Consider the following 16,109-nt stretch of genomic DNA (forward strand, 5'->3'; position numbering starts at 1 on the left):
GTACAAAGGAAAGCTAAATTATTTTAGTCAGAAACCAATAAGCATCATCAAGTTTAGATCATTTTCCAATATTCCTAGTGGACGCTGAAATCAGGATGCATATAATAGCAAGAATATTTGGTACCTGGAGAACTTATATGAAATCAGCAACCAAATTATGGATCAAAGTTCATGACACATTCACAAGTACATAACAGATAAGCATTCCATTAAACAAGGTTGTTTGGAAATTGAGAAGAACAGCGTTTGAAATCTATGGAGTCTGTTCTATACACAAGTTAAAAATGGGGGAGGTTGATGGAATAAAGCATCCAAGGACTTAACTAGAACTAAGGTCCAAATGGCCAACTTATATTATCCATCTCCTTTACGATTAAGGAACAAGCACCAGAACAAAGCCAAGAATGATTTGCCGCCTAGCAGAGAACTGCCAGGGAATGTAGCCCCAAGAGAGGCAGCCCATATTTATGCAACCAGGAGGTTCACTTGATGGCAAGACGCCTCTGTGCAGCTTGATTTTCTGAGATACTTCGCTGCTGTCCTGAGCAGTCTCCATCATCACCTCTCTCACCAGATCGTAAACCATAGGAAGAAGCTTGGAAGCTACTGTAATTATGAAATTGGCTACTTCCATTCATATAACTTCGAGCTTCATATGCTTCATGCAACTGGGTCCTTGATTCTTGTTGGCCATTGGAAGAATTCCAGGTTTCAGCCAAGGCACAAGGTGCTGCATCAGAGCCAGATGAACCAGCAGAGTGCGATGAGATAGCTTGACCAGAACCGGAGTCCTTGTCCTTCATAGTAGAACCCAAGGAATTAGTTTCATTTTTCTTGGCAAATCGTCCTCCACTACCCCTTGCCCGTCTCATGGCATGCTGGTGACGAGATTCATGCAGATATGGCTGCATAACACAACACAGGCTAAATATTAGAGGAATTTCAGAAACATGCATACCCAGATATAAGCTACAGCAAAAGAATTGTTCAAATGGAGGGAGAAAGAGGTGGAGTGTGAACAGTCTTCACTCTGCAAACATACAGAAACAATAACCCGCTCAATGACCATCCAACACTCAACAACATTTGATTTTTCAAAACTAACCGTGTCCAAGCCATCTCATCTCACATGGTAATGAATTAGCTATAAAAACAACTATACACGGCAAGGAGAAATCATGAAATTGTGAAAGACCAGCTTTGACTCAGTATTTAAAACGTAAATGCTTTGATCCCAACTCAGTTGTGATTTTACCTTCAGTTGAGAACCTCCGGTCTTACACAACCATAATTACAATGCAATATTATGCCCTCTTTGAATTTTTTTATAAGTTTTGTAAGGTCTTCAAACAACGACTTGGCAATTCATATAGGTGTGCTATTTGGTACCTAACCACATTCATTTTAGCACTCAACAATCCTTGCAGCCAGTTTAGAATACTTAGGTTACTTCCCACTTGCGCAGAATCTGATTATGAGAATAAAGCAAACCTTTTTAATGTGGGTAGATGGAATATTAATCATTTGGCAATAATGATATCCTGAGCATTCAAAATATTCAGGGTAGAATAGGTAAATAAATCAAGTATATTCCCAGAAAAATTACTGATGATACCTATGCTAAAAAAGCCTAGGTGAGTACATCCACCCACTGTCAAGCACAACAAAATAATTTTTTAGTCACCCTTCACTCACAAGTTTATGGTAATTAAACAATAGAAAACTACTCAGGTGAGAGAATTTTATGGAGTACCTAATCAAATTTGAACCAAAGGGAAGAATGAGCTTCATTAAAAGCGCAATACAATTAGAAGGCATTGCTAGATTTCCAGCTACTTTAACATGTATAAGAGACAAGTTGTAGTACAAGAAAGGCGATCATCTAAATAGCAGTCGTACCTTTCTAACTTTTATTAGTTTGTTCTCAACCTCTGCTTTAGCACGTGCCTGTCTTCGCCTTAGAATCCCTTGATATTGTTTAGCATTCACAAAAACAGGCTCCTGTGTCACCTCAAGGGGCAATGCCATTCTAGCATGTGGCATCCCAAGAAAAGGAGGGTAACCCTACCATAAGAAGGATTGTCAAGGGCAAGCTTTAATTCTTACATATAAGGAAGAAGGGGTAACATTGCACAATGACCCCAGACGTTGACATACGACCTTGTCATTGTGGCCAATAAATAAATAATTTCAGGCCAAGATATTGCAACTATCACACTACAACCTCTTCCAAGAAACTGGAAATTTTCAGTTAGTTCGCTTGATACGCTCATAAACTCTGTACTGTCAAATGTTATTTTAATTGAAATAATTTGAGAAAGTGAAAATCTGAACAAGTAACAACATTGAAAGTTCATGAATACTTGAAAAGGTAAAGCAATAGGAAAGGAAAAAAAAAGTAAAGAGTACTATCAAAATTACCCATGGCTACTATACACCGAAAAAGTTTGTGTATATGGTGCAAAAATTATAAGAAATATATACATATAACTTATCTATATGTACCATCTAAATATCTCATGACTGATCTTCTATGATTTTAACCTACGTACCGGTTGATGCCCATAGGCAGCCATCACTCCCGCGTAATAAGGATCCTGATATGGGTTTGATGCACATGCCTAAAACAGATTAAAATAAGCACATAATCCCACCAATGTTGTCCAATATTCAAAAACTGGACTCCAAGAGTCAGAAGAATGTCTCTAATTTTTTTTTTTTTTTAAATAATAATAATCAACCAGACTTGCAAATTGAACTCACAATAGAGTGGCCTACAAGTTCAAGCTGAGGAGGTTGCGTGATACATCCACTATGCACTATAGGTGCAGCAGAAACAGCATGCTGACAGTTGTGCTGTACTTGCCCAAAACTTGCTGGTGAATTTGACAATAATATGTTAATGAGGCTATATTGTCATTGTCCTCAAATGTATAATAATTCCAATTCATAACCAAAGAGGCTAAAAACAATAAGTGCCGTTCTTTGAACTATAACACGATTTAGCAAGCAACACCACAAAGTTGAGGGCCATACCATGTGAATCTTTTGTGGTCTCATCATCATCTTCTTCATTTAAATCATCATTTGACATTGACTGACCATCATTAGATTCTGAAGCACCATTAGTGCATTCCAGTGATGTTGAATTGGACACATTTCCTCCAGCTGCAGGCGGAGAGATATGATTGTACCCAATACTACGCCACCAAGGTTCTGAAAAACTACTAGTCTGCTGCATATTTGGTGGTTCAGATTCTAGTTGATTCACACTTTTAGACTTTGACTGCATACCTTCTTAAGGAATACACATGTTAGATAAGACATAAGGATTGAATCGACTAGAATACAAGACCATGCAAAACAAATGTTGGGCAAACGGAGAAGAAGCCATCAGTCTATGATGAAAGCACTGAAAAGAAGGCATCGAAAGGAAAAGAAGAAGAATTAAACATTGTTCATTTTGAAAACCTTAAAAATCATCTTTGACCAATATTCATTTCTGAAGAGAGGGGAAAACAGTTTTATTCTTTAGGTTTAAAATAACGTGTGAGAGAACAAAAAGAAAAAGAACATTCAATAACCAGCTGAAGCAATTTTGCTTACAGTCTTATTAAATTAAATGGTCTGAGATGAGAGTGGAGGCAATAGTTTTCTGTCAGATGAGAGGGTGGGTTAGTCTTCACTATTCAGGAAACTGCGAGAAAATACAGGGGGGAGGCTAGGAGATGATCGGCAAAAAAAGCTTAGCCTCAAGCAGCAGCAAGTGCCATCATTAAGTCAATTAACTATGTTTTTCATTTCCTTCCAATTATGATCACAGAACATTTCCCATATCATACTTTGACTATTTCCAATCCTTGTGCAGAGCATTGCTGAATCATCGCTTGAATGAGGCTTATCACTCCATTGGATGTAAAATGCTCTACAACTTTAATTTCTTCAGGTCTTTTAAGCTAAGCTGGTTTACTTATCCAGATATTCATCAATTGAATTCAAGATCAAAGACAGAAAACAAATCAGTTTCTACTTTGTGCTTGCAGAATGTTGAAGTTGTAAATGCTTTATGGGCTCGGCTAAATCACAACTTGGAACTCCTACAGTTTCAATTTGGAAGACACAGAAGAGCAACATAATGTTTAATTCAAAGCATAAACCAATTCCCGCATCGTTGAGTTGAGCTCTATTTATTTCCATGCATAAAATTTGAAAACAACTTCTGTTATCTACATCCACGGTCATATCTCATTATTTTGGTGCTCCATCTCTCTCCATGCTAGACTAGAAACAATCAAAGGCGACCCTTTTATATGACTCTTCCAACCGCAACTCAAGAAATATAAACAATGAAAGGGGAATAAGTTGCAGGAAAATATTGATCAATCCACCTAAACGCTCCAGCCAAATATCAAATCATAGTTTAGTATCTTGGATTAAATAAGTTCTCTTTGGCATCTAAGCTGAGCATACCAATGATCTACATGCAAGGGAAGAGGTAAACGTTCACTTCTATTTGACGACTGACAATCCATCCTAAATTCAACCATTAAGGACTGCACGAATCATAATCCCCACATGCAAACCACAAACAGAACCCAACACCCAAAAAGTGGGATAGATTCCAATTCGAAGAAGCAAAACAGAACACGATGGAGAAAATTCAATTTTCAAAAAAAAAAAAAAAAACACAGCAAAAATCAACAAACTTATGACTTCTAAATTCCCATCAAGATCCCAATTCCACCCGATTCTGAAAACAAACAAACCCCACCAAGTAAAATTCTCCACTCCAGTAATCCAAAATTTAAAATCCTACTCGCTGAATCAATAAACCTAAACAAACCCGATTCCATGCAAGAGAGAAGAATACTAAAATATAAACAAAACCCAAAAGAGAGAGAGCTGAATTGGGAAAACCCTAGAGTAATATTGAGAGATGAGAAGAAAAAAGAAGTCATAATCAAGTCAGAGAAAAGAGATGAACTCACTTGGAGGGAAAATTCAGGAAATCCGAAGCCCTAGATTCAGGAAGAAACAAACCTGCTGAGAATCTGGAAAAAAAAAAAAAGAAGAAGAAGAAGGAAAGAGTTGAAGAGTCAATTCGGTCGTTGAGCGATTGTCATAGTGAGACAGAGAGAGAGAGAGAGAGAGAGCATAGTAATTTGGAGTAGTAAAGCAAAGAGGCTTTTTGGAACTCAAATTCAAGAGCTGAGCTACGGCTACTGTTCCCTTTCACCTCCACCCACTACCCACTACCCACTTCCCACTACCGGGAACCGTGTGTTCCGGTTTGAGGAATAAAGAAAGACAAAGGTTTGGATATTAGAAAGTGAAGGGAAAGAGTGAAGAGGGTAAAGCAGGTTGCCAGTTGAAGAAGTGAGGGATTGGGGGGGGGTTGTGAGGTAAAGAAAAGTCACGGCGGGGTGAGGTTAAGGAATTGGAATTTAGGAATTGGAAAAAATGGGATAATATAAATTGACCCCACGTGACACGCACTTGACGAGCAAAGTCCGGGAAACGCTTGGTGGCTCTAAAGTGGGGACCGCATCTTTAAAGTAGCGACAGCAGAGCATGCCACGTATCCCCCCATAGCCTTTTAAATAAATGCTTTCTCTCTCTTTCTTTTCTTTCTTTTCAACATTTCTAATTAACTTCATATCTTCATATACATTCTGTTATTATATTTATACATATTTTATATTTAATTATAACATAAATATAATGCATTTATAATATGAAAATAATACATCTGTCAAAGTTCTTATCTTTTTTAGGGCAATTTTTTATTTAAATTTTGAATACAAATAAAACAAAAAGGTTGTTTTCAAATTCTCCATTATAAAATTTTAAATTTCTAAAATAGTTTTTAGAAAACAAATATGTCACATAGGGTATTGATTGGATGAATCTCAAAAATATAAATAAACTCATAACTCTAAAAACTCAACAAGAAAGCAAAACAAAAAAAAAACAAAATTTTAAAATATATATATACATAAAATCGGTTTGATTTTTAGAAACATTAGTAAAATAGTGAATAGAAAAACGAGATATTTATAAATGAATAAGTGTTTATAAATTTAATTGCAAAAATGTGGGGAAAAAATTGGTACCTAAGTTTGTTTATTTGAATGATTTGTTGTTAGAAATTTCCAAATGCAAACTAATGATGAGAAGGGAGTGGTACGGATACCAAAATGGTAGATATTGGGATTGATTTGAATCCAAACAAGCCCTCCAAATCCCCATGTCAAATCCTTCAACGACTCATCGTACACATTATATCAAGAAAAAAAAAAGTGAGTATTGTCACCATTAACTATTGTACCCAACTATAAGTTGTCATATGCCATTTTTTAGACAGTAAATTTTAAGTATAATACATAGTAAAAATAATCAATCATATTTTAATTGGGTGTTACCGGGAGATTAAGTACAAAAATAAGGTTGTTTTGAAAGCTTATTACATAAATATTATAGTTTTGAAACTTTTTATTTAAACAATGCTGATTTTGAAGTCTTTTTTTAAAAAAAGAAAAGGGGATGAGTATTGAAGTCTCGCCCCATTTAAAAAATGTAAATAAAAAGAAAGGGGTAAGAGAGATGGAGACTCGCCCTCTCCATTTTGTTTATATGTGTTTTCTTTTTTTTACATTTAAATAAAACTTATTTAAATATTTATATTTCTTTTCTATACTTTTCTATATTATTTTCTTTTAAAAAATGTAAAATGTAAAATTTATTTTTTAATTATTATATCTATATGTTTTAAAATAGTCTTTTCAAAAACTTGATTTTAAATATTTTAGAATCATTATTAATATTAATATCATTTTCCAAGCAATAAGGCCAAAAAGTGAATAAAATATCTTGATTATAACCTACTAGATATTAGAAAATTTATATCCTAATTTTGGTATGATCAAAATAAATTTATTGGACACTATTGATATAACATAAGGATATCAAATCTAAATAATCTTGTTAAACGATGGTTTAGACTTATAATGAAAAAAGAATAACACAATATCTTATAATAAAAAAAGAATAAAGAGATGACATTGAAGATGAGAAATGACAAAAAAGGAAAAGAAATTATGAAAGAGGAGATGAAAAAAATCACAAATAAGAATATGTGAGAATATGAAAAAGGAGAAGTACTAATATAAAAAAGATGTATAAGCATTTCAGGCAAAAATAAAAAACAACCAGAAAATTACCAGCAAATATGTGTCATTTATGTTGTTTACAATTGGTCATATTATAGATAGGGTTGATTACGACCCACCTCCACGTGGAAACTTAAATAAAAAGGTTGGATCTAATTTGGGCATAAACTTAAATGCACAATCAGTGTGCGATGATAAAGAAATGATAGTTAACAATAAATATATATTCAGTGAGTTAGACATGAATACACTAGGTAGTGTTCGGAAACATTATCCATTTATAGTACCAGTGGTGAGTGATGACATGTAATCGTGTAAGGGAACGATTTGTGAAGACAAATAATGCTACAATATATGGTCAATTGCTTTGTTATTAAAAGTCACACACATGTGAAGTAGTGAAGTCAACACTCGGTCATTCAATATAAGAAGTTGGTAGGTGAGAAAAATAAATTAGTTAAAAATATGATCGAAAGTGGATTTTTTTTTGTTAGAGGATAAAAATAAATTAGTATTAAATTAAAAGATAATAATTAATTAAAATGTGAGGAAAGATTAAATTAGTTAAAATAAGAATTAATTCAAATAATTCTTATTTAAAACGACTATCACCACAATTTTTTAATTCAAATCCTTATTTTTTTTATTTTTTAACTTAAATTCTTAAATTAACCCATTTTAACATTGACCGGTCACATTTTAACTAATTCATTAAAACTCTTTCATCTCATTTTAATTAAATTAAAAAAAATATCTACAACGATGGAGAAAAAATTGAAAAGAAATATAATTAAGACTCGGCCAAAGAAGAAGAACAAAAACTGCATTATTTCAATAAATAATTTTGAAAGAGCATTAATTTTATAAATAGATTTTTGAAAAATTAATGTAAACATAAATTATTTTTTCATATCCTCCTCCATAATTTTTTCCTTTATCATTTTTCATCTTCCATATCATCTTCCCATTCTTTTTTCATTATCAGGTATTGTATCTTTCTTCTTCCTTCATTATAAGTCTAAACGACTTTTAACAAAATTATTTAGATTTGGTACTCTCACATTACATCAATAGTGTCTAAGCCCATAAAAAAATTGAATATTAGATAAAAATTAAGAACCATTATAGGTGATTTAGAAAAATTTATCTTGATCCTACCAAAATTAGGATATAAATTTTGATAAGATCAAAATAAATTATCTGATATCTAATAGACTAGGATCAAATTTGATATTTTATTCACTTTTTGGTGTTATGGCTCGAAAAATGATATTAATATTAAAAATGATTCTAAAATATTTAAAATCAAGTTTAAAAAAAACTATTTTAAAAAATATATATTATAATTAAAAAAATAAGTTTTACATTTTACATTTTCTTAAAAAAAGAAAATAATTAAGAAAAGTATAGAAAAAAATATTAATATTTAAATAAGTTTTATTTAAATGTAAAAAAAAAAAAAAAAACATATAAACAAAATGGAGAGGGCGGGACTCGCCCATCTCTCTTACCCCTTTCTTTTTATTTACCTTTTAAAATGGGACGAGTCTTCAATACTCGCTCCTTCTCTTTTTTTTTTTTTTTTAAAGAAAAAACCTCAAAATCAGATTATTTAAGTAAAAAGTTTCAAAACTACAATATTTATGTAATTAATTTTTAAAACAACTCTATTTTTGTACTTAATCGGTTACCGAGGTACACAATATATATATATAGAGTGTAACCTCCAATCCCAACCATGCTTATTTATTACTCAAGGTATTATGCAGTGGTTGCCTAAGTCAAAATGTGCATTGTCAAATCATGCAAAGAGCTCAAGAACATAATACACATCTAGTGGGGCATTCTTTCTTTTTCCTTCATTATATAGCAACTTATTTGAATCTTATAATATTTATCCATATTCTTCTTTTAATTTTATATCTAGGATAAAATAAGAGTAACATAGCCATAGTATTTAAAAATTAATTAATCAAATGTATTATTTTTAATCTATGAAAAAAAAAAGTAATATATACAAACCGAAAGACTTACTCCACCAAACAAATATTTGGTGTATCTTATTAGTTTCTTTTATTATTATTATAGGGTATATATCTTGTTGTTTTCAATTATATATTTATTTAGATGTTACTACCTTTAGAAAATAAGTAAATCCACCAAACATAAACTTTGATTAAGGAAATTTAATCCAATTAAAATATATCAACCAAACCCTAAATATATATATATGATAACTATTTCAAGAAAAATGTTACATGCAAGCAATGTTTTAAATGTTGAAAACATTGGTATAAAATATTCTATCCATAGATATTTTTTCACAAAATTATAAAACTAAATATCATTTTAGTATTTTACGCCATCTAAACAAGTCAAAATCTTTATTATTAATTTAATTTATAATCTATGTTGCAACTGTTCTCATATGTAGTTGCAATTACATCTTCAAATTTTTAACAAAAAATAGTTAAATATTTATATAATTACATATTATTTGAGGTGCGAAATTTCAAATTTTAGATACGTTTGAAAGCCGGTTTATATTATCTTTTCGTTATTTTGTTCGTATGGAAGAATAAAACTTAATAGGGTAACCATAAATTATTATTGTTGTGAAGATGAAAGTAAGAAATAATTTTGTGATCGTTAAAATTCAAAAAAAATATAATATCAAAAGAAGAAAAAATTGAAAGGCGAAAACGAAGCAGATGGCAATTTTCCGAAATAGAAAGAAAACAAACTCAAAGGGGATAAACAGATAGCTCTATGACATGAAAACCAAAGCGACCAATCACCAGCACAGATTCTTAGTGAACGAACAAACAAATACCAAACGAATCCAAACGGAAACGATTCAATTCATGCTTTGAGATATTATCATTTTTCATTTTCACTGATTCTTCGCAACAAAATAATGAAGCAATTATCCAAATCCATTTCCAGTCCCAGTCGAACCGACCTGTTTCCGCCGCCATTGATGAGCTTCCTCAGAGCCGATGCCGGAAATCGTAGTAAAAGCAGTCGGTCTCGCTCCAGTCCGATCTTCGTCGGGAAGAAGAACGTCGCCATTGAAACTCAAGAACCGTCCTCTCCGAAGGTTACTTGTATGGGACAAGTCCGCACCAATAAACACTCTTCTAATAAAACTCCTGCCGTTCGTTGCCGGTGGATTAGAAGCGTCCTTTCTTTCAATCGACGTCATTGTCGAACGTTCTGGAACAGGTCGGCGATGCTCTGCCGAGGAAAACGTGAAATTAGACGGATCTCTGAATCTCGCGTCGGAAACGAAGCGGAAGATTCGGAGAAAGATGAAGAGGAGGACGACGGAAGAGATGGAGATGCGGTTTATTCGTCGTTTTCGGTGCCATCGCCGCCGAAAAACGCTCTCATTCTGTCGAGATGTAGATCTGCGCCAAATCGCTCGTCGTTTAACGGTACTCGGTACCGGAGTTCGTCGATTACAAGCGACGGAACTGTCGAAGTCGAAGAAGAAGAGAAAACAGAGGGCGGTTTTAGAAACAACGCAGCTTCAAAAATAGAGTTAGGAAAGTCGGAGCGATTGTTGAAGAAAGTGGAAAGTTCGAAGGGAGATGGAGATTCTAAGTCTGTAAATGGCAATCGGAACCTGAACCTGATTCTGACGAGAAGTAAATCGGAACCTGGGAGAATTGCGGAGAAACTTTACGGAGAATTGAATAATCTTCAGGAAGAAAAAAGGTGGGTTATGAATAAGAAAAAATGTTACATACTGAATAATAACTTGTGATGAGATGATTGAATATGTTTAGGTTTATAGATTATGATCTCCATGAGTGATGAGAAAACGCAAGGTTTTTTCTTTTGTGTTTTCGGTATGTGAATTTTGTTTGTGTTAGATGATTGAATTTGGCGGGTGCAGAAATGGAGAATTTGGATGAGAGGGCTACATGAAAGAACGATGAAAGTCAGTTGAGCTTCTTAGTCTAAATTATTAGGGGCCGTGGTTACAAACTAAGCTTATTGACATCTACTATATTGCCTTAACTATACTTATGGCCTTACTAATTAATATCAATATCAACTTCATGTTTACTTTCAAAACCTAATCAATCAATGGTAATTTTATTTAAGTATTTTCGTCATTGGTTTTGGTGTGTTCTTACATTACATTCTATATCTTATATGGAACATTTTTTCCCTTCAAATTTAAACAAATTCCCATTGTACACTCCCTTTTCTTATGTTACTTAATTATTATACCTTTCTTCCATACTATACCATTTCTTATACACTTCCTCATATGGCCGTGTCATCGTTTTATTTTTTTAAGTTTGATATATGTTGGGCATTCTTATGACATATTGTTTAGGTCTTTTTCTTTTATAATCTTTATCTAGAATATTAAAGGTGGTGAAGCATGACGTTGGTTTCTTTTTGTTCATCCACAATGTGGAGGAAGAATTTCTTCTTGTCAATTTGATTTTTTTTTTTTTTTTTTTTGTGAGATTGAATAACGTGCAAGATTTTAAATCTAAATTTTAATCCAAATTTTGTTTCAATTTTCTATTTAAAGGTAAAAGTTCTAAACTATACTCATCTTTCTATGAGCATTATATATTGTATACATCTATTACATGTTTTATTAGTTTAATCTTTTTTGGTTGAGTATTTAAAATGAGTGAGTTAAATTCTTCAAATTTATTTTCTTTTTATTTTCATTTACATAGTTCTTCTATAGATTATCATAAATTTTCTTTTCTTTGTATATTTGTGTTTGATTTAGTTGCTCAAAATTAAATTACGTTCAAGGTAGATTTAGTGGTTTGGATCTTAACCATAAGAAAAGAAAACAAAAATAATTTAGGTTCATCCATCTAATTTTACGTATTTATTTATGGTAAATGAAGTCGAAACAAGAAATATATTAATTAAACATTTATTAATTTAATTCATTGAATATTCAATAAAATTAAAATTATATCTTGAAACTTTATGTAATGAAAAATTGTAGTAAAGTGAATCACAAAACATCCATTGGCAAAAAATGAACCTATCGGTTCAATATGGTAAGAGTTAGTCCAAACCTAACTCAATCCAAAAAATTTTGGTTGGGTTGATGAGTTGGTTTTGTTTTTTCACTCTCCCTAAACCCTAAATATATATATATATATAATCGGGTTTGGTCGGGTCAATATCCTCACTCCTTATTTGCACAACCTGTCTCAACTTGTTTTCTTCAATTTTCTGACTCAATTCAACTCAATATATATAATTGGGTTGGGGAACTGAGCTGAGATCATGTTATCGATTTTTTTTAACACCCCTACCTACTAACTTAAGCTTTTAAGTTTTGAGGTAAAACAATAGTAAATATGACAATATTCATAATTTTAAGTAAACGTGATCAAAAGCAATCGAGATATATTTGCAACTTTTGTCCATCACAACTATCTATCAATGAAATTCTATTACAATTATACCAACTTTTATTATAAATTGATAAATGTAACCAAAATGTTTACTATTTTGAATCACTACTATAAATTTGGTCTTTTTTTACGCACGTAGATTTTGATTTCTTGATGGTCATGGCAAAGAACCATCAAGAAAAATATTTTTCTTGATACAATTTTTATCTTGACGGTTATGTACATCAAGAAAAATCCCCCTTATTTTGTTGAAGAAATACTAAAAAAAATGTAAAATTAAATATGGATTCTTGATTTCCTTGATGGGCAAAGTTTCATTAGTTTTGTTGATGGTCCACAAACGTCAAGAAAATTATTTCTCAATGTATAATAAACATAATATATTAGTTGACCGGCAACATCAAGGATAATATATTTGTTTTGGATTTCTTGATAGGTTTGGAATTTTTTTTATGGGTCTAGGATTTTTTGATGGACAAAGATCAAACAAAAGATTATGGGCAAGGTTCATCAAGAAAAATGATATTTTGATGGACATTGCCCATCAAGAATAAAATTATAATTTTGGGTTTAGGATAAGTTCGTGAGCAAGACCTATAAAAAAAAATGATATATTGATGGTCATTGTTCATCAAGAAAAAACTATTTCTCATGAAGCACGAAATTCAGACTCTCATTAACGAGTCCAGAAAACAAGATATTCATCAATAATATTCTTAAATCTTTACTATTTTTTTTCCAGTTATTACATTTTATTCATCAATAATACACTATTATTTTTTATAAAGTTAGCTGTTGTAATTATAATTAGATTGAAATAAGTTACTTTATCAAAATTAAATTAGTTATTGTGTTAAACTTTAATGAGCTTAATTTATAAGGCCAAATTTCTCATATGTAATTCACACATTTGCGAAGGTTTGAGAAGAAATATTAAGGGGTTGCGAAAACTAAAAGGGAGAAGAAATGGTTGCAAAAATGCACCACTGATCGCGCCATCGTCGTTCTCGTCATTGACCTTTCTCTTTCGGTGCTGACATTATTGTCGTCTATTCCCGCATGTAATTAAGCTAGATTACTAATTTTGTCATAAAAATCTATTTTTCCCTAAAATCATTAATTTTATTTCCTAAGGTCATGGCGTTGAAGTCACTCGGATGCTTTTTCCTTCAATCTCTAAGCACCTTACACAATGATACAAGATCGTTGAGGTATGTTTTCTTTTATTTTCTTACTCTACTTGAATTGGTTTTGAAAGTTAATTTATGGTGTATGTAGATTATGATGTGTGTTAATATTTCATATGAGTCAGTAGCATGATTTATCACACTGCATCGTTTTGTTTTCTTTCAATTTCATTAGTTTTATTTCGATTTCGACAGAGATTCAGTAAAGATGAGGTTTTCTTTTGATTAGACGAGGATTCGGTAGAGAAGAGGGAAATATATTTTTTATAAAAAAAATAGATAATCTCCTAACAATTTTTCCTCGACCCTCATCCCGACGAAAATTGATGCATCAGATTATTTTCCAACACATTTTCATATATCTCCCGAAATATGTGTGCGTCAGAAAATTTTCATTTCTGCGTAGTATTGAAAATTGAGTTGAAGATGAATATTTAATTTAAAAATTATTTAGATGTACGATACAATTATATTTATATTTACGTCGTATTTTGACCAATTTTAATATTTATATTTTAAAAATGTTTTAATTATATTTTCTTTTTATGAGAGTGAGATGTAATGCATGGATCTATGATTTATTTCATCCATCTATTCCCTAATAAATTGTATATTTATTCTTTTACCTTACTCTTACTTTTACTTCCTCTAAAACTCCGTTTGGTTTTCAATTTATTACCTACGAAAATTAAGCTTATAATAATGAATAATTTTACCAAAAAATCGTGCTAAGTTTTTTAAAATGAGTTCTTATAAACTTTTTACGTTTAGCGTTTAGATTTGACTAATTACTGAACTGTGTAAAGAATAAAACAAAATTATAAATCCAAAATTTTGAAAACAAAAACAAATATGACTTGAAAATTAAACAATTCATTCAAGAATCACACATATAAATTATGAAAATTATGTTGAAATCATTAACTAGGCCAAATCGTGGATTTTGAACATGTTGAACGTTGATGAAACTAAAGCTGATGATCATAAAATTCTAATAAATTAATCTCTTCAGCTACTGATTTAATGTGTTTAAGAACCCTACCACACCTTCACCACCCCAACGTCCAAACAAGACCTTAGACTTTGAGTTAATTATTAGTTTTCATTCTGCATGTTATATTCACTCATTAAATCAAGAGAAATGCCACATGGTTTACATGCAAAATACTCTTTCTTTCACCCTTCATTAAAATAACCTAAAGCAACCTTAACTAATTAATTAACTTTTAAGTAATATTATAAGAATCATTGCTAAATTAGAAATTTTCATTTATTTGATATTGTTCTATAATATAATGGTCTCTTTTGCAAAATAATTATATTGTTCTCTTAAATATCTAAGGAAGACAACATCACTTGTAATTTTATAATAAAACTTTGGGTTGAATAGCTTTTATTTTTGCAAATTTATCCAACCTTTTGAATTTTCTTTCTACATATAAAATTATGGTTTTAAAGATATGGTGTTGTATATGAATAATAACTGACAGCTCCTTTTGCCATAATATATAATTGATATAATATAGTAAAATAACAATTGAAAATTCCTTCCACAAAATAAAATGTTTACTTAAGTTTAATTAATATAGAGTGCATTGAATATTAATTTTTAGAAGCACCAACATAAATTAAAATTCTAAATATAATTATCATATAATTTTAATTCAAATATTTAGAATGAATTGAAAACAAATATTATAATTTCAAACAAATATAAAAAAAAGAGAAAAAAAGTTAGAGAAGAAAGAAAATGGAATAGAGGACGAACATATAATACTAAAAAAATTATCGAATTTATAACTTTTATTTTGTTATATAAGTTGTAAATATTTAGATACTTTTTTTGTTATATTTATAGAAAATTAATCTATATATTAATTATACCTGTGTGAGAAGAGGAGTGGATGGAGAGTGATATAGGAAATAAATAGCATAATGCACAGCTGGTGAACACGTATAGCTGTTTGATTGGGTGTCAATATGAGCCACCCACCTTCATATCTTCCTCCATGGCTCCATCCCCTTTTGAATTTTCAAACTTTTATTTCTAACCAATTTGCTTTCAAATTAGATACAACATAATGAAAGTTGAAATGCACTCATTCATTTTTGTTAAGGGAAGTTTAATTTTCCCTACCTACAATATATATTTGAGAATTTATCCTACACATAAACATCAATTATTTAGTTTACTTACTATTCAAATATACCTCCCTTTCTTATACTACAGTCTATTCCTTTCTAAATGGTAAGTAAATAAATTAAAGAAAAATGCACGACTATTCGAATCGTCGCAAATTAACCATTTTTTCGATTGATTGTTTTCATGATTTTTTGTCTTT

At 31.1% G+C, this 16,109-nt stretch overlaps 2 protein-coding genes across 9 annotated transcripts; one reads left to right on the forward strand and one right to left on the reverse strand.

The window, feature by feature from the left end:
* Positions 1-133: 133 nt before the first annotated feature.
* Positions 134-5,316, reverse strand: LOC101212961 (nuclear transcription factor Y subunit A-1). Of its 8 annotated transcripts, XM_031887145.1 has the most exons (7): positions 4,989-5,316; positions 3,607-4,281; positions 3,037-3,294; positions 2,764-2,876; positions 2,553-2,621; positions 1,900-2,064; positions 483-905 (listed from the first exon to the last, which is right to left on the reverse strand). In XM_031887145.1, the coding sequence occupies exons 3-7, from the start codon at positions 3,290-3,292 to the stop codon at positions 483-485; spliced, it is 1,026 nt and encodes a 341-aa protein (XP_031743005.1). In that variant the 5' UTR covers positions 3,293-3,294; positions 3,607-4,281; positions 4,989-5,316. The 8 variants fall into 8 exon arrangements, with proteins under 8 accessions (XP_011657644.1, XP_031743007.1, XP_011657643.1 ...); XM_011659342.2 differs by lacking the exon at positions 3,607-4,281 and having other exon boundaries at positions 134-905; positions 2,779-2,876; positions 3,037-3,297; positions 4,989-5,314; XM_031887147.1 differs by lacking the exon at positions 3,607-4,281 and having other exon boundaries at positions 134-905; positions 2,553-2,597; positions 2,779-2,876; positions 4,989-5,313.
* A 4,770-nt stretch (positions 5,317-10,086) lies between these two features.
* Positions 10,087-10,938, forward strand: LOC105436016. Its single transcript, XM_011660163.2, has one exon. It carries the CDS (start codon positions 10,087-10,089, stop codon positions 10,936-10,938), a length of 852 nt encoding a protein of 283 aa, XP_011658465.2.
* Positions 10,939-16,109: the final 5,171 nt, after the last annotated feature.

Source organism: Cucumis sativus, chromosome 6 (genome assembly GCF_000004075.3).
Source record: "Cucumis sativus cultivar 9930 chromosome 6, Cucumber_9930_V3, whole genome shotgun sequence".
Taxonomy (NCBI): Eukaryota; Viridiplantae; Streptophyta; class Magnoliopsida; order Cucurbitales; family Cucurbitaceae; genus Cucumis; species Cucumis sativus.

Coding starts and splice junctions, on each gene's coding strand:
- LOC101212961 (XM_011659339.2), bottom strand. CDS start 3,292: ATGCAGTCAAAGTCTAAAAGTGTGAATCAACTAGAATCTGAACCACCA. Junction 2,622..2,763: donor AACTTGTAGGCCACTCTATT/GTGAGTTCAATT, acceptor AATCTGTTTTAG/GCATGTGCATCAAACCCATA. Junction 2,065..2,552: donor CTGCCTATGGGCATCAACCG/GTACGTAGGTTA, acceptor TTCTTATGGTAG/GGTTACCCTCCTTTTCTTGG.
- LOC105436016 (XM_011660163.2), top strand. CDS start 10,087: ATGAAGCAATTATCCAAATCCATTTCCAGTCCCAGTCGAACCGACCTG.